This window comes from Camelina sativa, chromosome 9, assembly GCF_030686135.1.
Source record: "Camelina sativa cultivar CO46 ecotype springtype chromosome 9, ASM3068613v1".
Classification (NCBI taxonomy): domain Eukaryota; kingdom Viridiplantae; phylum Streptophyta; class Magnoliopsida; order Brassicales; family Brassicaceae; genus Camelina; species Camelina sativa.
In genome coordinates, this window is record NC_141888.1 from 22,626,027 (window position 1) to 22,643,779 (window position 17,753).

The 17,753-nt window shown below is 36.5% G+C and overlaps 3 protein-coding genes across 3 annotated transcripts; 2 read left to right on the forward strand and 1 right to left on the reverse strand.

Annotated features, from left to right (window-relative positions):
- The first annotated feature begins 318 nt into the window (after nucleotides 1–318).
- On the forward strand, nucleotides 319–5,820 carry LOC104711840 (beta-galactosidase 2). Its single transcript, XM_010428608.3, has 18 exons — nucleotides 319–744; nucleotides 978–1,073; nucleotides 1,160–1,272; nucleotides 1,375–1,441; nucleotides 1,533–1,625; nucleotides 1,700–1,843; nucleotides 2,773–2,861; nucleotides 2,986–3,091; nucleotides 3,170–3,254; nucleotides 3,341–3,459; nucleotides 3,564–3,725; nucleotides 4,017–4,192; nucleotides 4,298–4,407; nucleotides 4,497–4,606; nucleotides 4,736–4,846; nucleotides 4,954–5,064; nucleotides 5,185–5,390; nucleotides 5,499–5,820. The coding sequence occupies exons 1-18, from the start codon at nucleotides 571–573 to the stop codon at nucleotides 5,608–5,610; spliced, it is 2,184 nt and encodes a 727-aa protein (XP_010426910.3). The 5' UTR covers nucleotides 319–570; the 3' UTR covers nucleotides 5,611–5,820.
- Nucleotides 5,821–6,100: 280 nt separating this feature from the next.
- LOC104711842 (vacuolar-sorting receptor 1) lies at nucleotides 6,101–10,365 on the forward strand. The gene is made up of 12 exons (XM_010428611.3): nucleotides 6,101–6,798; nucleotides 6,903–7,595; nucleotides 7,893–7,981; nucleotides 8,069–8,138; nucleotides 8,223–8,306; nucleotides 8,423–8,499; nucleotides 8,605–8,686; nucleotides 8,933–9,015; nucleotides 9,119–9,185; nucleotides 9,568–9,696; nucleotides 9,807–9,919; nucleotides 10,023–10,365. The coding sequence occupies exons 1-12, from the start codon at nucleotides 6,501–6,503 to the stop codon at nucleotides 10,116–10,118; spliced, it is 1,881 nt and encodes a 626-aa protein (XP_010426913.2). The 5' UTR covers nucleotides 6,101–6,500; the 3' UTR covers nucleotides 10,119–10,365.
- LOC147938545 (mediator of RNA polymerase II transcription subunit 28-like) lies at nucleotides 10,234–11,533 on the reverse strand. Its single transcript, XM_087466333.1, has 3 exons — nucleotides 11,250–11,533; nucleotides 10,656–10,771; nucleotides 10,234–10,568 (listed from the first exon to the last, which is right to left on the reverse strand). The coding sequence occupies exons 1-3, from the start codon at nucleotides 11,467–11,469 to the stop codon at nucleotides 10,434–10,436; spliced, it is 471 nt and encodes a 156-aa protein (XP_087322459.1). The 5' UTR covers nucleotides 11,470–11,533; the 3' UTR covers nucleotides 10,234–10,433.
- Between the last annotated feature and the right edge of the window lie 6,220 nt (nucleotides 11,534–17,753).

Below are 17,753 nucleotides of genomic sequence, written 5' to 3' on the forward strand. Positions count from 1 at the left end.
GCAAACTATACAACAATTATATTTTTTTAACAAACTATACACCATATAAAATAAAAATAAAATAAAGTAAAAAAATTAGAATGTTAAATTTAAAATTAATGAGAATGACATTTGTCACAAATATAGAGTGCCAAATGTTACATAACAAAGTTATAAAAAAAAAAAAAATTTATTGTGTAAGATGGTGAAAGAGGTGAACAAAAAAGCTAGATAAAAAAAATACTATAATAAAAAAAGATTAAATTAAAAATTTAATACTAAATAATTTGACCCAAAGAAAATCAAAAGATATAGAAAGGTAGGATATGAAAAAATCCTAAATTGGTAGGGCATAAAGTTTGGATGTCATCCGCCCAAAAAGCAGAGAGATCGGGGTCCCATAATAATTTCCTCATTTTCATATGTATTCAATAATCTATCTATATGCACAGTGGCATAAGTGTCAGCCTTTACATATCTGTACACACAGCTTCTAGATCCTCATTCATTCCAATCACAGATAGAGCTGATATTTTCAGCAGAAACTTCTTTACCAGTTTCTATAAAGAAACAAAGAAAACATAGAAAAAAATGGGTTTGCATTTTAGGGATAAAGCATGGATTTTTCTGGCAATTTTGTGTTTTTCATCATTGATTTACTCAATTGAAGCAGTGGTCACTTATGATCATAAAGCTTTGATCATCAATGGACAAAGAAGTATCCTTCTCTCTGGTTCTATTCACTATCCAAGAAGCACTCCTGAGGTAATAACTGAAAAACAGTTGATTTATATATCTTTTTAGATACATGCAAACTTTTTTAGTTATGAATTATAATTTTTTTGAATGGTTGCTTTGATTTTCTGAACATTGGTTTTTTTGTTTTCTTTCTTTATGTATATTGCTTATAGTCTACGCAATTTCATCGCACAATTACATTTTTGTGCATAGAATAAGTCAAAAGTAAAAGATCTTGTGGATGTTCTGTTTCTATGTAGATGTGGCCTGATCTTATACACAAGGCCAAAGAAGGAGGTTTGGATGTTATACAAACTTACGTTTTCTGGAGTGGACATGAACCTTCTCCTGGAAATGTAAGTTAAAGGAATTAAACAATTGTCTTACTTGACACATAAGTCATATAAAATCTTAATGCTCTCTATATCTGTGATCGCTCCAGTATTATTTTGAGGATAGGTATGATCTGGTTAAATTCACCAAGCTGGTGCATCAAGCTGGTCTATATCTTGATCTAAGAATTGGTCCATACGTTTGTGCTGAGTGGAATTTTGGGTAAATATATTAAACAAAAAGTTTTGCATTTTAGAATATCTTTTTTCTTCTTTCGAATATATGACTTTACAAATTTATAAATAATTTATGATTCTTTTACAGGGGATTTCCGGTTTGGCTCAAATATGTCCCTGGTATAGTTTTCAGAACAGATAATGAACCTTTCAAGGTAAAGAATTGTAAAAATAATTAATTTCCACTTCTATGATTTCAGTCGTTTCTGATTGACAAAATTGTGACTTGATGTGACAATGGAAAAGATTGCAATGCAAAAATTCACAAAGAAGATTGTGGAAATGATGAAAGAAGAAAAGCTGTTTCAAACTCAAGGAGGACCCATCATTCTCTCACAGGTTTATGTTTACTTTGCCTAGTTGTTTCAAAGTGATACAAACACTATAATAATGTGAATGCAAAAAATTGACAGATAGAGAATGAGTATGGACCAATGCAATGGGAGATGGGAGCAGCAGGAAAGGCTTACTCAAAATGGACAGCTGAAATGGCATTGGGACTGTCCACAGGTGTCCCATGGATTATGTGCAAGCAAGAGGATGCTCCTTACCCCATTGTATGTTACTGTTTTCCTTTCTCTCTATTATTTCCCTCTTGATTAGAATTTTCTGTTTTGGTTTTGATTAAAATTGGTTTAGATAGCATCCTAATACTGTCCTCATTGGTTTTGTTTCTTAAATCATTTTTTAATAATATAAAGGAAGGTATCAAATAAGAAACGTTTCCAATATTCCTTATATTATAAACGTTTCTTTGATTTGTTGAAGAATGTTGTTTATTTTATTATTATTTTGGTCTAAGGAAAATTCTAAGAAACTTCTTACAAACACCAATGAGAATAGTCTAATAGGTTAATTTAATGCTATATATTTGTATGGTTGAGTTTGGTAGAGTTTCTATTTTAGTTTGCATTCTGCTTTTTGTTAACCTATATCATATTTGATTCCATTTAATTATGTTGATCAGTTTAATTTTTAGTTGTTGAGAAAATAGCCGGTTACATATAAGTTGGGGGCTAGATTTTATATGCTTAACCGGATAGAGTTATACATTATTATTAGATATAACTTTTCTTATGTCGGCAAGACGGCAATTAGATATTCTTTCGAGAGGACGAAGAAATTTGTATATTATATAGCATTATTATTCTTTTGTCATTTGTGATTTAAAATGGATTCTCATTCTTTTGTCATTTATGATATCATTACTTCAATTCCTTAGTGGGTTAACTTTTGAACATTTGTTTGGCCTTCAATTTTTCTTTAAGTAAAACCTTTCTTCTTCTTGTTAGATATTGTTGTCTCATCGCTATATAGTTACAATGAAATATCGTTTTCCCCGTTGATTTGATTGCCTTTGATGTCTTTTTCCGTTTAAATTGCATGTGGCCACGCCGGCCAAAAAACAAAAAGAATCCATTCAACTTGTTTAACTTTCACAATTTTACCAAGTTTGTGTAACGTGGGTGTAAAAATTATACAACAGATAGACACATGCAATGGGTTTTACTGTGAGGGTTTCAAACCAAACTCAGTCAATAAGCCGAAGTTGTGGACTGAGAACTGGACTGGTTGGTAAGTCACATGGCTGTATTAAAGTTTTTTTTTTTTTTTTTTTTGGACAACCGGCTGTATTAAAGTTATGTACATCATCTTTTTCGTTTCTTTATATATTAATTATTTTTGTGATGATTCTCAGGTTCACGGAATTTGGAGGTGCAATACCAAACAGACCAGTCGAAGACATTGCGTTCTCCGTGGCTCGTTTCATACATAACGGTGGTTCTTTTATGAATTATTATATGGTAAGTTTATTTAAATTTAAAAATAAAATACAATTAAATTATGGTTTAAGATTTAAATAAGAGAATGCGTTGTCACAGTATTATGGAGGGACCAACTTTGATAGAACAGCTGGTGTTTTCATCGCCACAAGCTATGACTACGATGCTCCTCTTGATGAATATGGTAATTAATCACGTTCACCTGTCTATTCGATTTAATTGACTATGCTAACGTTTTTGTTCTTATTTGTGGCAATGTGTGTGGAATAGGATTACCGAGAGAACCCAAGTATAGTCACCTAAAAGAGTTACATAAGGTCATCAAGATGTGTGAACCTGCATTGGTCTCTGTTGATCCCACCATCACATCACTCGGAGATAATCAAGAAGTAAGTATGCGAATTTAACGAATTATGCAATGTAATACTGAAGATAAGAAGTATAAAGATTCAAACATTTTTTTTTTTTGCCTTTCCTTTTGAAATGTTTTCAGGCTCATGTGTTCAAGTCCAAGACTTCTTGTGCTGCATTTCTCTCGAACTACGACACGAGTCATCCGGCAAGAGTTATATTTCGGGGATTTCCGTATGATTTGCCTCCTTGGTCTATTAGTATTTTACCAGACTGCAAAACCGAGTATCACAACACCGCAAAGGTTAATAAACTAAAAGCTTATATTATGTTACATTGTTTAGGACCATCTTTTAACATGATAAACCGGTGCATTCAAATACGGAACAGGGTATCTAACTTAAACACAAAAATTGACAACAAAAAATTATTGAATATGTGATGTGTGTTGAAGTTCCTAATCTTAAAAACTAACTTGACAAAGTATATAATTTTAATAGACGACTTTTGATTAGTTTAAGAAGATTTTGACGTTATAAATTGATATTGACCTCTATATTTGTTCTTGATTCGGCATGTACATCATGTAATATAGATTCGTGTACCAAGCGTACTTATGAAGATGGTGCCTACTAGCACACGATTTCCGTGGAAATCGTACAACGAGGCAATCCCTTCTTCAAATGACGTTGGTACATTTGTTAAAGATGGTCTTGTGGAACAAATAAGCATGACCAGAGATAAGACAGATTATTTCTGGTATCTTACAGAGTGAGTAAATTTTCTAACTCTTTGACTTGTGATATCTCATTAATATCTTGCTGATTTATTGATCACAGTTGGTTTTGTTTTATGTTGTTTTGCGAATATACTTAGCATTACAATTAGTCCTAATGAAAAGTTCGTGAAGACTGGTGATGATCCTCTCCTTACGATTTGTTCAGCTGGACATGCCCTTCATGTATTCGTTAATGGCCAGCTTTCAGGTAAAATAAAAATAAACTTAAGGGCCAAAAGTCTGTCTTTTATTCGAACAAAACCTTACAAGTTAAAACATTTATTTTATTTGTTATAGGAACTTCCTATGGAGCACTGAGCAACTCAAAGCTCACATTTAGTCAAAAGATCAAACTGCACGTAGGCATCAACAAACTTGCTCTGCTAAGTACTGCAGTTGGTCTTCCGGTTAGTTTTTATCTTGTTTATGTTTAAAATATCTCACATTGGAAATAAAGATGGATCTAGCACTAGCACCATAAATGCCATGAGTCATTCCATTCATTAGTTTGATGTAATCCCAATCATTTTTTGCAGAACGCTGGTGTGCATTATGAGACTTGGAATACTGGTGTTCTAGGACCAGCCACATTAACAGGAGTTAACTCCGGAACATGGGACATGTCTAAATGGAAGTGGTCCTACAAGGTCCTCTTGAACAAGAGTCTTTGATGCATTCACTGTTACTGAAACTTTTATACCAATAACAAAATTAATGTGTTTTCTTATTCCCCTTTTTTATGTGATTTATCTAGATTGGTACTAAAGGTGAAGCTATGAGCCTTCATACCACAACCGGGAGTTCTTCTGTGGAATGGATAGAAGGATCATTCATGGCCAAGAAGCAACCCTTGACCTGGTATAAGGTACAAAATATTCTCTCAGTTTCTTAGAGATATAGATCGATCTTAGACTTAGTTTTACGTCTAGCATGAGATACGTTCATATATATATATCATTCATATTCTCGATGTCTCTATGTGCAGTCATATTTTGATACACCGGTAGGCAACGAACCATTGGCTTTGGACATGAACACAATGGGGAAAGGTCAAATTTGGGTAAACGGACATAACATTGGACGCCACTGGCCTGCCTACACAGCACGTGGGAACTGCGGACGATGCAACTATGCTGGAATTTACAACGAGAAGAAATGTCTCAGTCATTGTGGAGAGCCTTCTCAAAGATGGTGAAGAAAAAAAGACTTCCTTATCTTTCTCTTCTCCCTATTACCTACCTTATTCTTCTTTGCTCTAAAATCTAATTTTCTCACATGATTGGCTTATTAATGTTTCAGGTACCATGTGCCTCGTTCATGGCTAAAACCATTTGGGAACCTTCTAGTCGTATTTGAGGAGTGGGGTGGTGACCCAAGTGGGATCTCTCTTGTAAAAAGAACAGCAGAATGAAGCTTCCCACATTTTTATCTGGACACAATCTGTGTGTAAACTACAAAAGCATGCATCATAGATTCTTATGTACAGATACGGTGGCAATTATTGGCTTCATTACTATGGAAAAATGTTATACGTTACTACGTATCCGGCTCTAATAATGGTTTTGCAAGTGTATAAACGAATACATACATTATAAAACCAAATAAGGCAAATCTTTGCTAATAGTTCTGCTTACAAACACAATACTTTCATTTTCTTTTATATCCTCCTCCCATATAACAAGGCCTTATCCTACACACAGCTACACTTGACACCAAAAAAGACAGTTATGGACCATATGGTATGGGTGGGTGTATCCAGTATCCACCTCTCAGCTAAAAAGCATCAAATAAGCTGAAACACGATCTATCTTTTTCAGTACCGTCAGGTTTAAAGATTACCCACGTGTTTCCCGTTTACTATTCTTAGACATTATTCAATTTAGCTCAACTCCTTTTTTTATATCCACAATTCCAGAAACGACAAAGAAGAACAATTCAATAAAACCCATGCTCTCTCCATACTTAAAATTAAATTAATTAATAAATTGACTCTTTAACATACACATTAATTGAAACCTAATCCTAATTACCATACTTAAAGTCCATTAGATAAAATACTTCATTATCTTCCTTAACTTAGAAGACTCCTTAATCTCAAACTGTTCACTTCCTTTCACCAAAAGAAAAAAAAAAAAAAAAAAGCATCGTACATTACGCCTCGTGATTGATTAGGTTTCGAACTCTTTTCTCCTATAGGGTTTCGGATCTTAATGTTCTAAACCCTTTAATCCATAAAAATCTTATCTTTATCTGTTTTCAATCAATTGGGTTAAGTTCTATAAAGGAAGGAACTTGGAATCCATGGGGAAGGAGAAGTTAGGGTTATTCACTCTCTCGTTTCTTCTGATCTTGAATCTAGCACTTGGTAGATTCGTAGTGGAGAAGAACAACCTCAAAGTCACATCACCCGAATCGATCAAAGGTGTTTACGAATGTGCCATTGGTAATTTCGGAGTTCCTCAATATGGTGGTACTTTAGTCGGCACCGTCGTGTATCCCAAATCGAATCAGAAAGCTTGTAAAAGCTACACCGATTTCGATATCTCCTTCAAATCTAAACCTGGACGCTTACCCACTTTTGTCCTCATCGATCGTGGAGGTTCGATTTCGATCTCTGTATTTAAAGTTCTTACCTTTTTTAGTTGTTCCCTTAATTGGTTTTGATAAAGATCTGTTTTTTTTTATTCGATTTTGGATATACAGATTGTTATTTCACTTTGAAAGCATGGATAGCTCAACAAGCTGGAGCAGCAGCGATACTTGTTGCTGATAGTAAAGCTGAGCCTTTGATTACAATGGATACACCTGAGGAAGAGAAATCTGATGCGGACTATCTTCAGAACATTACTATTCCTTCTGCTCTCATTACTAAATCATTGGGAGACAGTATCAAGTCTGCGCTTTCAGGTGGTGATATGGTTAACATGAAGCTAGACTGGACTGAGTCTGTTCCTCATCCTGATGAGCGTGTTGAGTACGAGCTCTGGACGAACAGCAATGACGAGTGTGGGAAGAAGTGTGATACTCAGATTGACTTTCTCAAGAATTTCAAAGGAGCTGCTCAGATTCTTGAGAAAGGAGGGCATACTCAGTTCACGCCTCATTATATTACTTGGTATTGTCCTGAAGCTTTTACGTTGAGTAAACAGTGTAAGTCTCAGTGTATCAACCATGGAAGGTATTGTGCGCCTGATCCTGAGCAGGATTTTACAAAAGGGTATGATGGAAAAGATGTTGTTGTTCAGAATCTACGCCAGGCTTGTGTCTATAGAGTGGTGAATGAAACTGGTAAGCCGTGGATCTGGTGGGATTATGTGACTGACTTTGCCATCCGGTGTCCTATGAAGGAGAAGAAGTACACCAAGGAATGCGCAGACGGAATTATTAAGTCCCTCGGTGAGTGTTAATGCTTCAGTACTCACATGGCCTTTACTTTTGTGATAGAACTTTGTTGATTCATTATCTGTGGCTGAGTATGAATTTGTAAACTGAATAGTATTTATAGGTTATCAGCTCATATAGAATAACCAACTAATTAATATCAATCAGCTTACCTTGTATGGCCTGCTTGAACCCTTATATTGACCTGTTGGATATTTTTTTACTTTCCAGTTTGTGCATTTCATTCTAAATTTTCTGACTACCAACTCGAAATGGCTAATTTAAAATATGATTTCTGTTAAATGCATTTAGGCATTGATCTCAAGAAGGTGGACAAGTGTATCGGAGACCCAGAAGCAGATGTGGAGAACCCAGTTCTTAAAGCAGAGCAAGAGTCACAGGTTTGTCTTTTTGTAGATCAACTTGCTCTTACAATTCTCTTCTAGATCTTTTCTGTTTTAACTTGCCACATATTCTCCATACCTCAGATAGGCAAAGGTTCCCGTGGAGACGTGACTATACTCCCGACTCTTGTCGTGAACAACAGACAGTACAGAGGTATTGGGGAATTCTCAATTTTTTCTCCCAAACTACAACATCTTACTTATTCGTTTGCTCAATGAATCATGTTCATGTTTTTAGGTAAATTGGAAAAAGGTGCAGTTCTCAAAGCTATGTGTTCGGGGTTCCAAGAGTCAACAGAACCAGCTATCTGTCTTACTGAAGGTTCTATCATCCACTCTTTCTTTTTTAGAAGACAGATCTCTTATGGACCTATATACATTATAATTTTTGTTACTGTAAAACTTGAATCAAACTTGATGTGCTTCTGATTTTTGCAGAGTTGGAAACTAATGAATGTCTGGAAAACAATGGTGGATGCTGGCAAGACAAAGCTGCCAACATTACTGCATGCCGGGTATCCATCCTTTTGGCTGGCTATATGTTTTCGTTCTCTAACTTTTGGTTTTGTTGTTGCTACTAAGACTGATTACTCTTATTTGGATCTGAATCGGCATTTTAGGATACTTTTAGGGGAAGGTTGTGTGAGTGCCCTACTGTTCAAGGTGTTAAATTTGTTGGTGATGGCTACACTCACTGCAAAGGTAAACTATCTTTTATTTGTGTAGCTTAACTTGTTTTGTGTAGAACAAATTACAGAAGAATGCCAGTCTCTGCTTAATTAGTCTATTTTGCAAGTATGTTTTTCACTGGTAGTTCTTTTGATGAGAATGAATGATTGAGAAATCAAGCAATACTCATATTTCGTCCCTTGTCTCTATTTTCTCGGAATCATACTGATTGAAAAATTAACTTGTCACTAACAAATCTAACATTATTTCACTTGGCAGCCTCTGGAGCTTTGCATTGTGGTATCAACAATGGAGGATGCTGGAGAGAAACCCGAGGGATCTTCACTTACTCTGCTTGTGTTGTAAGTATTTCGTCTTTTTATGTCAATGTTTAACTTTTTAAACAATCATCATCTTCTTAACCTAAAATAAAACTTCTTTGGCTCTCGAAATGGGATTTTTCAGGATGATCATTCAAAGGATTGCAAATGCCCACATGGGTTCAAGGGCGATGGAGTGAAGAGCTGTGAAGGTACTTGTTAAGTAATATTTCCTAGCAGATACATACACGTGGTCTACTTGCATATATGTACTAGAAAACATCTACATCACATAGAGCCTAAAACATCTTTTTTTGAGAAACGGAGAGAGGATACATACATGTAAATGGTGTACCATGTAGATATTAATAAGTGAACTAGCTGTGGTATATATGCATTCTGTTCCTTATGAATAGCATGAAATGTGGTTTATTTACATACTAGTGGCAGTGTCTTATTTGCGTGTAAAGACTGACGGTTTATTTGGCAGGCTACTACTAACATGTTATTAGCCTATTGTTTATATGCATTCACGTTGGTCTAGAATATTTTGAGCAGATACAGAATTGATATTCTTTTGATTGAATTTGTTAGATGTGGACGAGTGCAAAGAAAAAACAGTGTGCCAGTGCCCAGATTGCAAATGTAAAAACACATGGGGAAGTTATGAATGCAGCTGCAAGAATGGTCTGCTTTACATGCGTGAACATGACACTTGCATAGGTAAAAAGAGTTCTTCGCTCCTCTTTAAATCCATTCTGAATTTGGACTGAGTAGTGATCAGATGTCGGATTTGGTGGGTTTGTGGCTAATACTGTGAGATGAATATGTAGGTTCAGGCAAAGTTGGAACCACAAAACTCAGCTGGAGCTTTTTGTGGGTTCTTATAATCGGAGTTGCAGTTGCAGGTCTTTCTGGATATGCAGTCTACAAATACAGGATCAGAGTATGTTGTTCTTTACCCTGTGGCCTTGTTATCATATTATTAAGTATATGAAGTTTTTTGCGGTCTAGATAGGTGTTAATAAGTAACAATTAAAATTGTGCAGAGTTACATGGATGCGGAGATTAGAGGGATCATGGCACAGTACATGCCTTTGGAAAGCCAACCACTCAACACAAGTGGTCCTCATATGGATATTTGAATGAAGTTATCAAGCCAAGAGACTCTTTCTATGAGTAGTAGCTTCTTTTAAGTTTTCATGTAAATGAATCTATGGACTTATATAACTCTAGAAGAAAAAAAGAAAAAGCCACAAAAATAATAAGTGTATCCTGCACATTTTGTAAGGGTTATGGATTTGCAGATGGAAACCCCATTTGGTCTGCATAGTACTCTTACAATGTAAAATAGACATAAAGGGATGAATAATGAGTAGAGAGTTTACATTATTTACTATCGAAAACAACATACTTGATCTCCAAAAAAGAAGACAAACCAAATAAACTCTGATTGGATGTTAAACTTTCTCCAGCTCTACTCGGTGTTTCTCTATCTGTTCTTTCACTAGCCTCTGCGATTCTCGGATAAGCCTTGTGTGCTTCTTTATCAGCTCTTCCTTTGTCTTGAGCTCTTCCTCCATCTCTGCAATCTCCTATTAACAACAAAAGAACAGAGCAGAAACTGGAGTTAACTCAAATGGGTTTGGCAATTCACATATTGCAAAAGAACCGAAGCTAACCTTCTTAAGGCTTTCTGCTCTAGTGGGTGCACGATCTTCTCTCTTCAATCCCATGAAATAAAGCTGCAGCTTTTTCGCAGCTTCCATAAAATCTCTGGCATGCCGCTCAACATCAACTGCAGATAGCTCAATGAGGGGAACCAAGAAGTTAGTCCTTTCCCTTGGTTCAATCCACAAATCAAATCAAATCATCATAGTTTTAGCAAGCAAGCTATAGTATCCATTAGGATCAATGCTTCGGTTCTGAGCAAGCAAGCTAGAGTATCCATTACGACCAATGCTTCGGTTTTGAGATGAATTCTAAGAAACCATTCACTCAGATCATAAGTTAAGCAAGTGAACTGAACACAAAACGACGAGTAAGAGGCTAAGAGCATCTAAATGATCTTCTACAGCAGATACACACACAAATTCCAAACTACCATCACCAGAGTCACTGTTTAATCACACCCAATAAGACTCCAAACCAAAACCTTAGAAGGTAAAACTGGCATTATCTAAATCAGTCAATTCTTATTCTCAAAATTAAAAATTGTAGTCGCGTAAGGAACGAGAAAAAAACAATTAAAGATGGGGATTAGGAAAGGTACTGACTTTGATGAGAAGGATGAGGAGAGCGGTCGATTGCTTGAAGCTCTCTAGCGGGCAAACATGGGAGCAGAGCAGCTTCCAAAGCCGTGACGCAAGCCATAATGTCCTCTATCTCATGGTTTTGATTGTTCGAAGACGTCTCCGGTGATGTAATTCCCGGTGGACGGTCAGGCGGCGACGGCGAAGTGTCAGAAGACGGAGGCGGTTTCTGCTGGTAATCCATTAACGGCCGATCTCGATCTCTCTCACTCTTTCTCTCTGCTTATTTGCCTCAAGGTTTCGATCTCGATCCATTAACGGCCATTAACTGGGCTTATTATTATTGGGCCCATTCACATTACTCGTATTGTGAAATAAATTGGCTTAAAAGCTATCATGTGTAATTACACTATTTTGTTTCTTCCATAAAACTCTTCTTTTTAACAATTTTACTGTAATTTTCTTTTACTGAAAACTATTGTGAAACAAGTCTTGATTAATCCATCAACACATGTCATTGCAATTTTACATTCTTTTTCATTACCAAATTAATAAGTGTATGACTCATAACTTCTTTACTCGACTATAAATGGAAGTTGTACAAACATGAGAAAGAGAGACAATAATAATACAAGGCTTTTTACTCTTCTCCACTCTCCTAGCCTCTCCTCCTTCTCATATTATTTCTTGTTTTTCTTCATAGTATTTTATATACACATATAGGTGTATTATAGTTATTATTTATAACAAAAACTAATTAATTTAAGCCTCGTAATCCATCAACGGTCAATCTCGATCTCTCTCCGTCTCTCTGCTTATTTTGCCAAAAGGTTTGTGATATACTCAAATTTAACCCTGAGCTACTCTCTCAAATTAAGAAGTCAATTGTAGTACTTAGGGATCGAATCCACAAGAACTCTAGATTCACACAATAGATTTAATAATCTTTTAATTATGCTAAACCAATAATATTTAAATTAAATTGCAAGATGAAACAGAAATAAAGAGTTGTAAAATTCAGAAGTATTAAACGCTAGGCTTAGGGAAATTCTCAGGAAATCATGGAAAATCATATCAATTAATTAAACAAGCAGGATTCAACAATTAAGCACCGTTCTTGAACTCTAAACACAATTATAAAATAAATCAGTTCTCACTGCAAATATTGATAAGCTCAAATTAATCCCTAGAGCTACTCTCTCAAACAAGAGATCACTGCAGTACTTAGGGGTCGAATCCACAGAGACTCAAGATCAAACACAATAAATTGTAAAGTTTTGTAAATTACGCTAAACAAGTTAAACTGAATTAAAATAAAGCAATGCAAATATTAAAATAAAAGTGTTGTGAATTCAGAAAATCAAAAGAGCTAAGCCTAGGGAATTTCTCAGGAAGTTATGAAATATTAAATCAGATAAATTAATTAAGGTTCAAGCAATAAAAATCAGATCTAGAACTCTAAACTTTTGGTAAATTAAAAGTTCTCACTGCAAATAATATCTAAATTTAAAACCAGAAAATCCAAATCTCTTTGTAAAATTCTAAGTAATAAATCAGCTTTAAAAACAGGTTTAGATAAGTTCACAGAATTATTAATTCAAATCTCTTTGTAATAAACAATTCTGCTCATCAATGGTTTAATCAGGAAAACAATTATATTCTCATATTAATTTATTTCCCTAAGATAATAATTCTAGGTGATCAATCAAGAACTATTGTGAAGAACAACCAAGGATGAAGATCATAAAAGATTAAGAACCCTAAAAATATCAGATCTAATAAATCATAAAAACCCTATGAAAAACCCTAAACCTAACAAGCAAATTACTCAGACATGTTTAATGAAGAACAAATCATAATTCTGAATAACATGAATAGATATTAAAAGTAAAAGAGGGAGTTCAAGAAATCTTCTCTCTACAAAGAATTCAGATCTATCTCTCCCAAAAGCTCTCAATATCCTTCTCTCAAAAACTGCTAGAAAATAACTTAAGGGTTTCTAAAACCCAAAAACAATATATATACATCCTAAAATACGTCCAGGGGCTTATGTTGCAATTAAAGAAGACTTTGGGCAAATTTGTAAAACTTCCAAATCTCGTCGGGTAAACATTAGTGTCGATCGATGCTCCTTGTGTGGTGTCGATCGACGCTCGGTTTCTGATCCGACTCCAACTTGATTTCCTTCGGTAAAGTGCTCCAAAATGATCCAGATTGTTCCATATTGCTCCATTCGTGCCAAATTCCTAAATAACCTGTTAAGACTCAAAAATAACCTAGAAACAAATCAAAAGACTCAAAAAGCACACTTATATCATGGTTAAAAACCGTAAAAACCATGATATATCAACTCCCCCAGACTTAGCCTTTGCTTGCCCTCAAGCAAAACAGAAACTTAAACCTGTGAAAGAGGTTTGAAAACATAGAATTCACTCAACTGCTGGTAACTGATCTTCGCACTCTTTATCGCCTTGACTCTCAAGAACTTACTTCATATACTTTGTCAATTGAAAAGCATCAACATTCCTTACTCAAATCCCACAATTCTCTGGAATCTCTAGTCTAACCATTGCTATCTCATTACATAAATTAAAGTAAGTACAGGTGAGTTCTTACCTTGTGGTATTCAAACAGTGGCATATGGACTCTCTTCAGGCCAAGACATTCTTCTTATATCTCCTTTCCTCTCCCTTTTCTCACTTCCTTTTTTTTTTTTTTCCTATTCTTATTCTTTTTTTAGCAAGGGTGTAAGCGAATACCGGGGGTCATCGGTAATTTACCTACCCCTCGCTTCCAAGCTTTGTGTGATCATTTGACTCAAGAGTAGAATAATGAGGTCACTGGTAATTTACCTACCTCTCTAAACTGATCAAAATCATCTCATCTTTTATTTCTCTCTTTTTCTGATTTTGCTCTTTTTTTTTTTTTTCTTTTAATTAGGGAAGAGAGAGGGGAGACATACTTTGAAAAATTGCACTGTCTTGTATGGCCCGAAGAAGAAGTCTAGTCCACTGATTTCCAACCCCAAAGTAAGAGATTAAGTCCGGTTAAAATCCTGATAAAAGTTGAGACAGCATTAGTTGAACTAGATATCCTTTGAATAAGGGCTTTCAGGATTGTTGATACAGCTCATAGTCTTTCCACACTTCAGTTCTGAGGTCAAGCTTAGTCAAGAATCATTAGAGTGTTAGCCAAAGAACAAGAACCATCAGTTAGAGATCATAATTCAACAGAAATTTTTGAAAAATTTGACTCAATAAAAACAAAAATACAGTTTTGACACAAGACACAAAAACCAAGTAAGTAGTTAGTACTAACCTCCCCCAGACTTAAACAACACTGTCCCCAATCTTTTCTTGTAACACCCACTGTTTTCTCTAGAATCTCCTTAATCTGCCTGTTGGAAACTTCAACTTGTCCACTGGTCTGAGGATGATATGGGCTAGCTACTCTATGTTGAACACCATACTTTTTCAGCAGCTTCTCAAACATTTTATTGATAAAGTGCTTACCTCCATCACTGATGACAATTCTAGGAACTCCAAACCTTGGAAAGATAATGGTCTTAAACAGCTTAAGAACCACAGCAGAATCATTGGTTGGACTTGCAATTGCTTCAACCCACTTGGAGACATAGTCAACAGCCACTAAGATGTATTCATTCTTGTAAGAGGAAGGGAATGGTCCCATAAAGTCAATGCCCCAGCAATCAAAAACTTCAACCTCAAGGATAAAGTTCTGTGGCATCTCATGCCTCTTACTAATCTGACCTTTCCGCTGACAAGCATCACATCTGGAAACAAACTCATTAGCATCCTTGAACATTGTGGGCCACCAAAACCCAGCTTGTAGAACTTTAGACACTGTCTTGAAAGTAGCAAAGTGTCCAGCATAATCTGATCCATGACAGTGAAAAAGAACATCAGGAACTTCTGTCTCAGCTAGACATCTTCTGTAAACACCATCACTGCAATGCTTATACAGATAAGGCTCATCCCAATAATATCTCCTTAGCTCTCTCAAGAACCTCTTCTTATGATAGCCTGTGAATTGATCAGGTTCTACCTCTACAGCAAGATAATTGGCAATATCAGCATACCAGGGTTGATTGGAGCTAGCCACAGCAGCTAAATCTCCATCATTCGACCAATCTGATTCGGGAAACAAAAGGTGTCGATCGATGCCACCTGGTTGGTGTCGATCGACACCACATGCATCCGAAGACAAGTTCCTGAAATCCTCAGTCCGAAACCCAGTATCAACAAAATAAACATGTTCTTCAGGAAGACAATCACGAATTGGAACATCATCATCAATCCTAATCCTGGACAAGTGATCAGCAACACCATTCTTTATCCCCTTCTTATCCCTCACTTCAATGTCAAACTCTTGAAGAAGAAGAATCCATCTCAAAAGTCTAGGCTTAGCATCCTTCTTCTGCATCAAGTATCTTAATGCAGCATGATCAGTATGAACAATGACTTTTGAACCAACCAGATAAGATCTAAACTTCTCAAAAGCAAACACCACAGCCAACAACTCCTTCTCTGTTGTTGCATAATTCCTTTGTGCCTCATCAAGTGTCCTGCTTGCATAGTAGATTGCATGAAGTTTCTTATCTTTTCTTTGTCCCAGCACTGCTCCTACTGCAAAGTCACTAGCATCACACATTACTTCAAAAGGAAGATCCCAATCTGGTGGCTGAACAATAGGTGCACTCACAAGCTCCTGCTTAATCCTCTCAAAGGCTATGCGACATTCATCCGTGAATTCAAACTTGACATCTTTGCACAACAAAGCAGAAAGTGGTCTTGCTATCTTGCTGAAATCTTTGATAAATCGCCTATAGAACCCTGCATGTCCAAGAAAGCTCCTCACTGCCTTCACATTCTCTGGTAGTTGAAGACTTGTCATCACCTCTATCTTAGCGCGGTCAACTTCTATTCCAGCTTCTGAAACCCTGTGGCCAAGCACTATGCCATCTCTAACCATAAAATGACACTTTTCCCAGTTAAGTACCAAATGCTTCTCTTCACACCTTGCTAGCACCTTACAGAGATTATCCAAACAGCTTTTGAATGAAGACCCATAAACTGAGAAATCATCCATGAAAACCTCCATATAATCCTCAATCATATCAGTGAAGATTGACATCATGCATCTCTGAAATGTTGCAGGAGCATTACAGAGACCAAAAGGCATTCTGCGGTAAGCGAAGGTACCATAGGGACAAGTGAAAGTGGTCTTCTCTTGGTCATCAGGATGAATAGGAATCTGGAAAAAGCCTGAGTAACCATCCAAAAAGCAGTAGTATGGATGATTAGCTAACCTCTCCAACATCTGGTCAATGAAAGGAAGTGGGAAGTGATCTTTCCTTGTTGCAGCATTCAGCTTCCTGTAATCGATGCACATCCTATGACCAGTAATTGTCCTTGTAGGGATCAGCTCATTCTTGTCATTCTTCACCACTGTAACTCCACCTTTCTTAGGAACAACATGTACCGGACTAACCCAATTGCTGTCAGATATTGGATAGATGATCCCAGCATTCAGCAGCTTCATGATCTCCTTCTTGACAACATCTTGCAGATTCGGATTCAGTCTCCTCTGATGCTCAATGGATGTCTTAGCTCCTTCCTCAAGATGAATCCTATGCATACACAAGTCTGGAGAGATTCCTGCAATATCATCAAGAGAATAGCCAAGAGCCTTGCGAAACTTGCGCAGCTTGCTTAGCAGTAAAGTGAGCTCTGCATTGTTTAAGGAAACACTAACAATAACAGGATAAGAAGAGTTCTCACCTAGATATGCATACCTTAAACCTGCAGGAAGTGGCTTGAGATCAACCGTTGGAGCTCTTTCAAGACTCCAATCAGAAACCTTTGCAGCTGGTGGAGAAGTACAAACCAATTCCTCTTGTGCAACCAGCTTCTTGACTTGTTCATTAGCATCAAGCAGTTTGACATACCCAGCAGCAATGTCATCTAGATGCTCAGCTTCTTCAGCAGAAGCAACCAATGCTCTCTCTAAAGGATCCTCAGGATGCAGCTCCTGGAATATCTCCTCAGCCAGATTAGACAATGTGTCTACATAGAATGTCTGGCCATCAATGGTAGGCCTCTTAACCAGCTTCTCCATGTCAAAGCGCATTTGTAAATCACCAATGTTGAGACCAATCTGACCCTTCTTGACATCAATTATAGCTCCAGCAGTAGCTAAGAATGATCTTCCCAGGATAAGAGGGTCCTTGGGTTCCTCCTCATATTTTAACACCACAAAATCAGTAGGTATCAAGCACTCACCAATCTTAATTGGAACATCTTCAAGAACACCATCTGGAATGCGAATAGACCGGTCAGCAAGGATGAGAGTGAGCTTAGTAGGCTGGAAGTCTGTCATTCCCAGGCTGAGTGCTACTGATCTTGGCATAAGGTTGACACTAGAACCAAGATCACACAAAGATCTAGCAAATCTATCAGTGAAGATAGTGCAATCAAGAACAAAGCTCCCTGGATCAGGAAGTTTTTC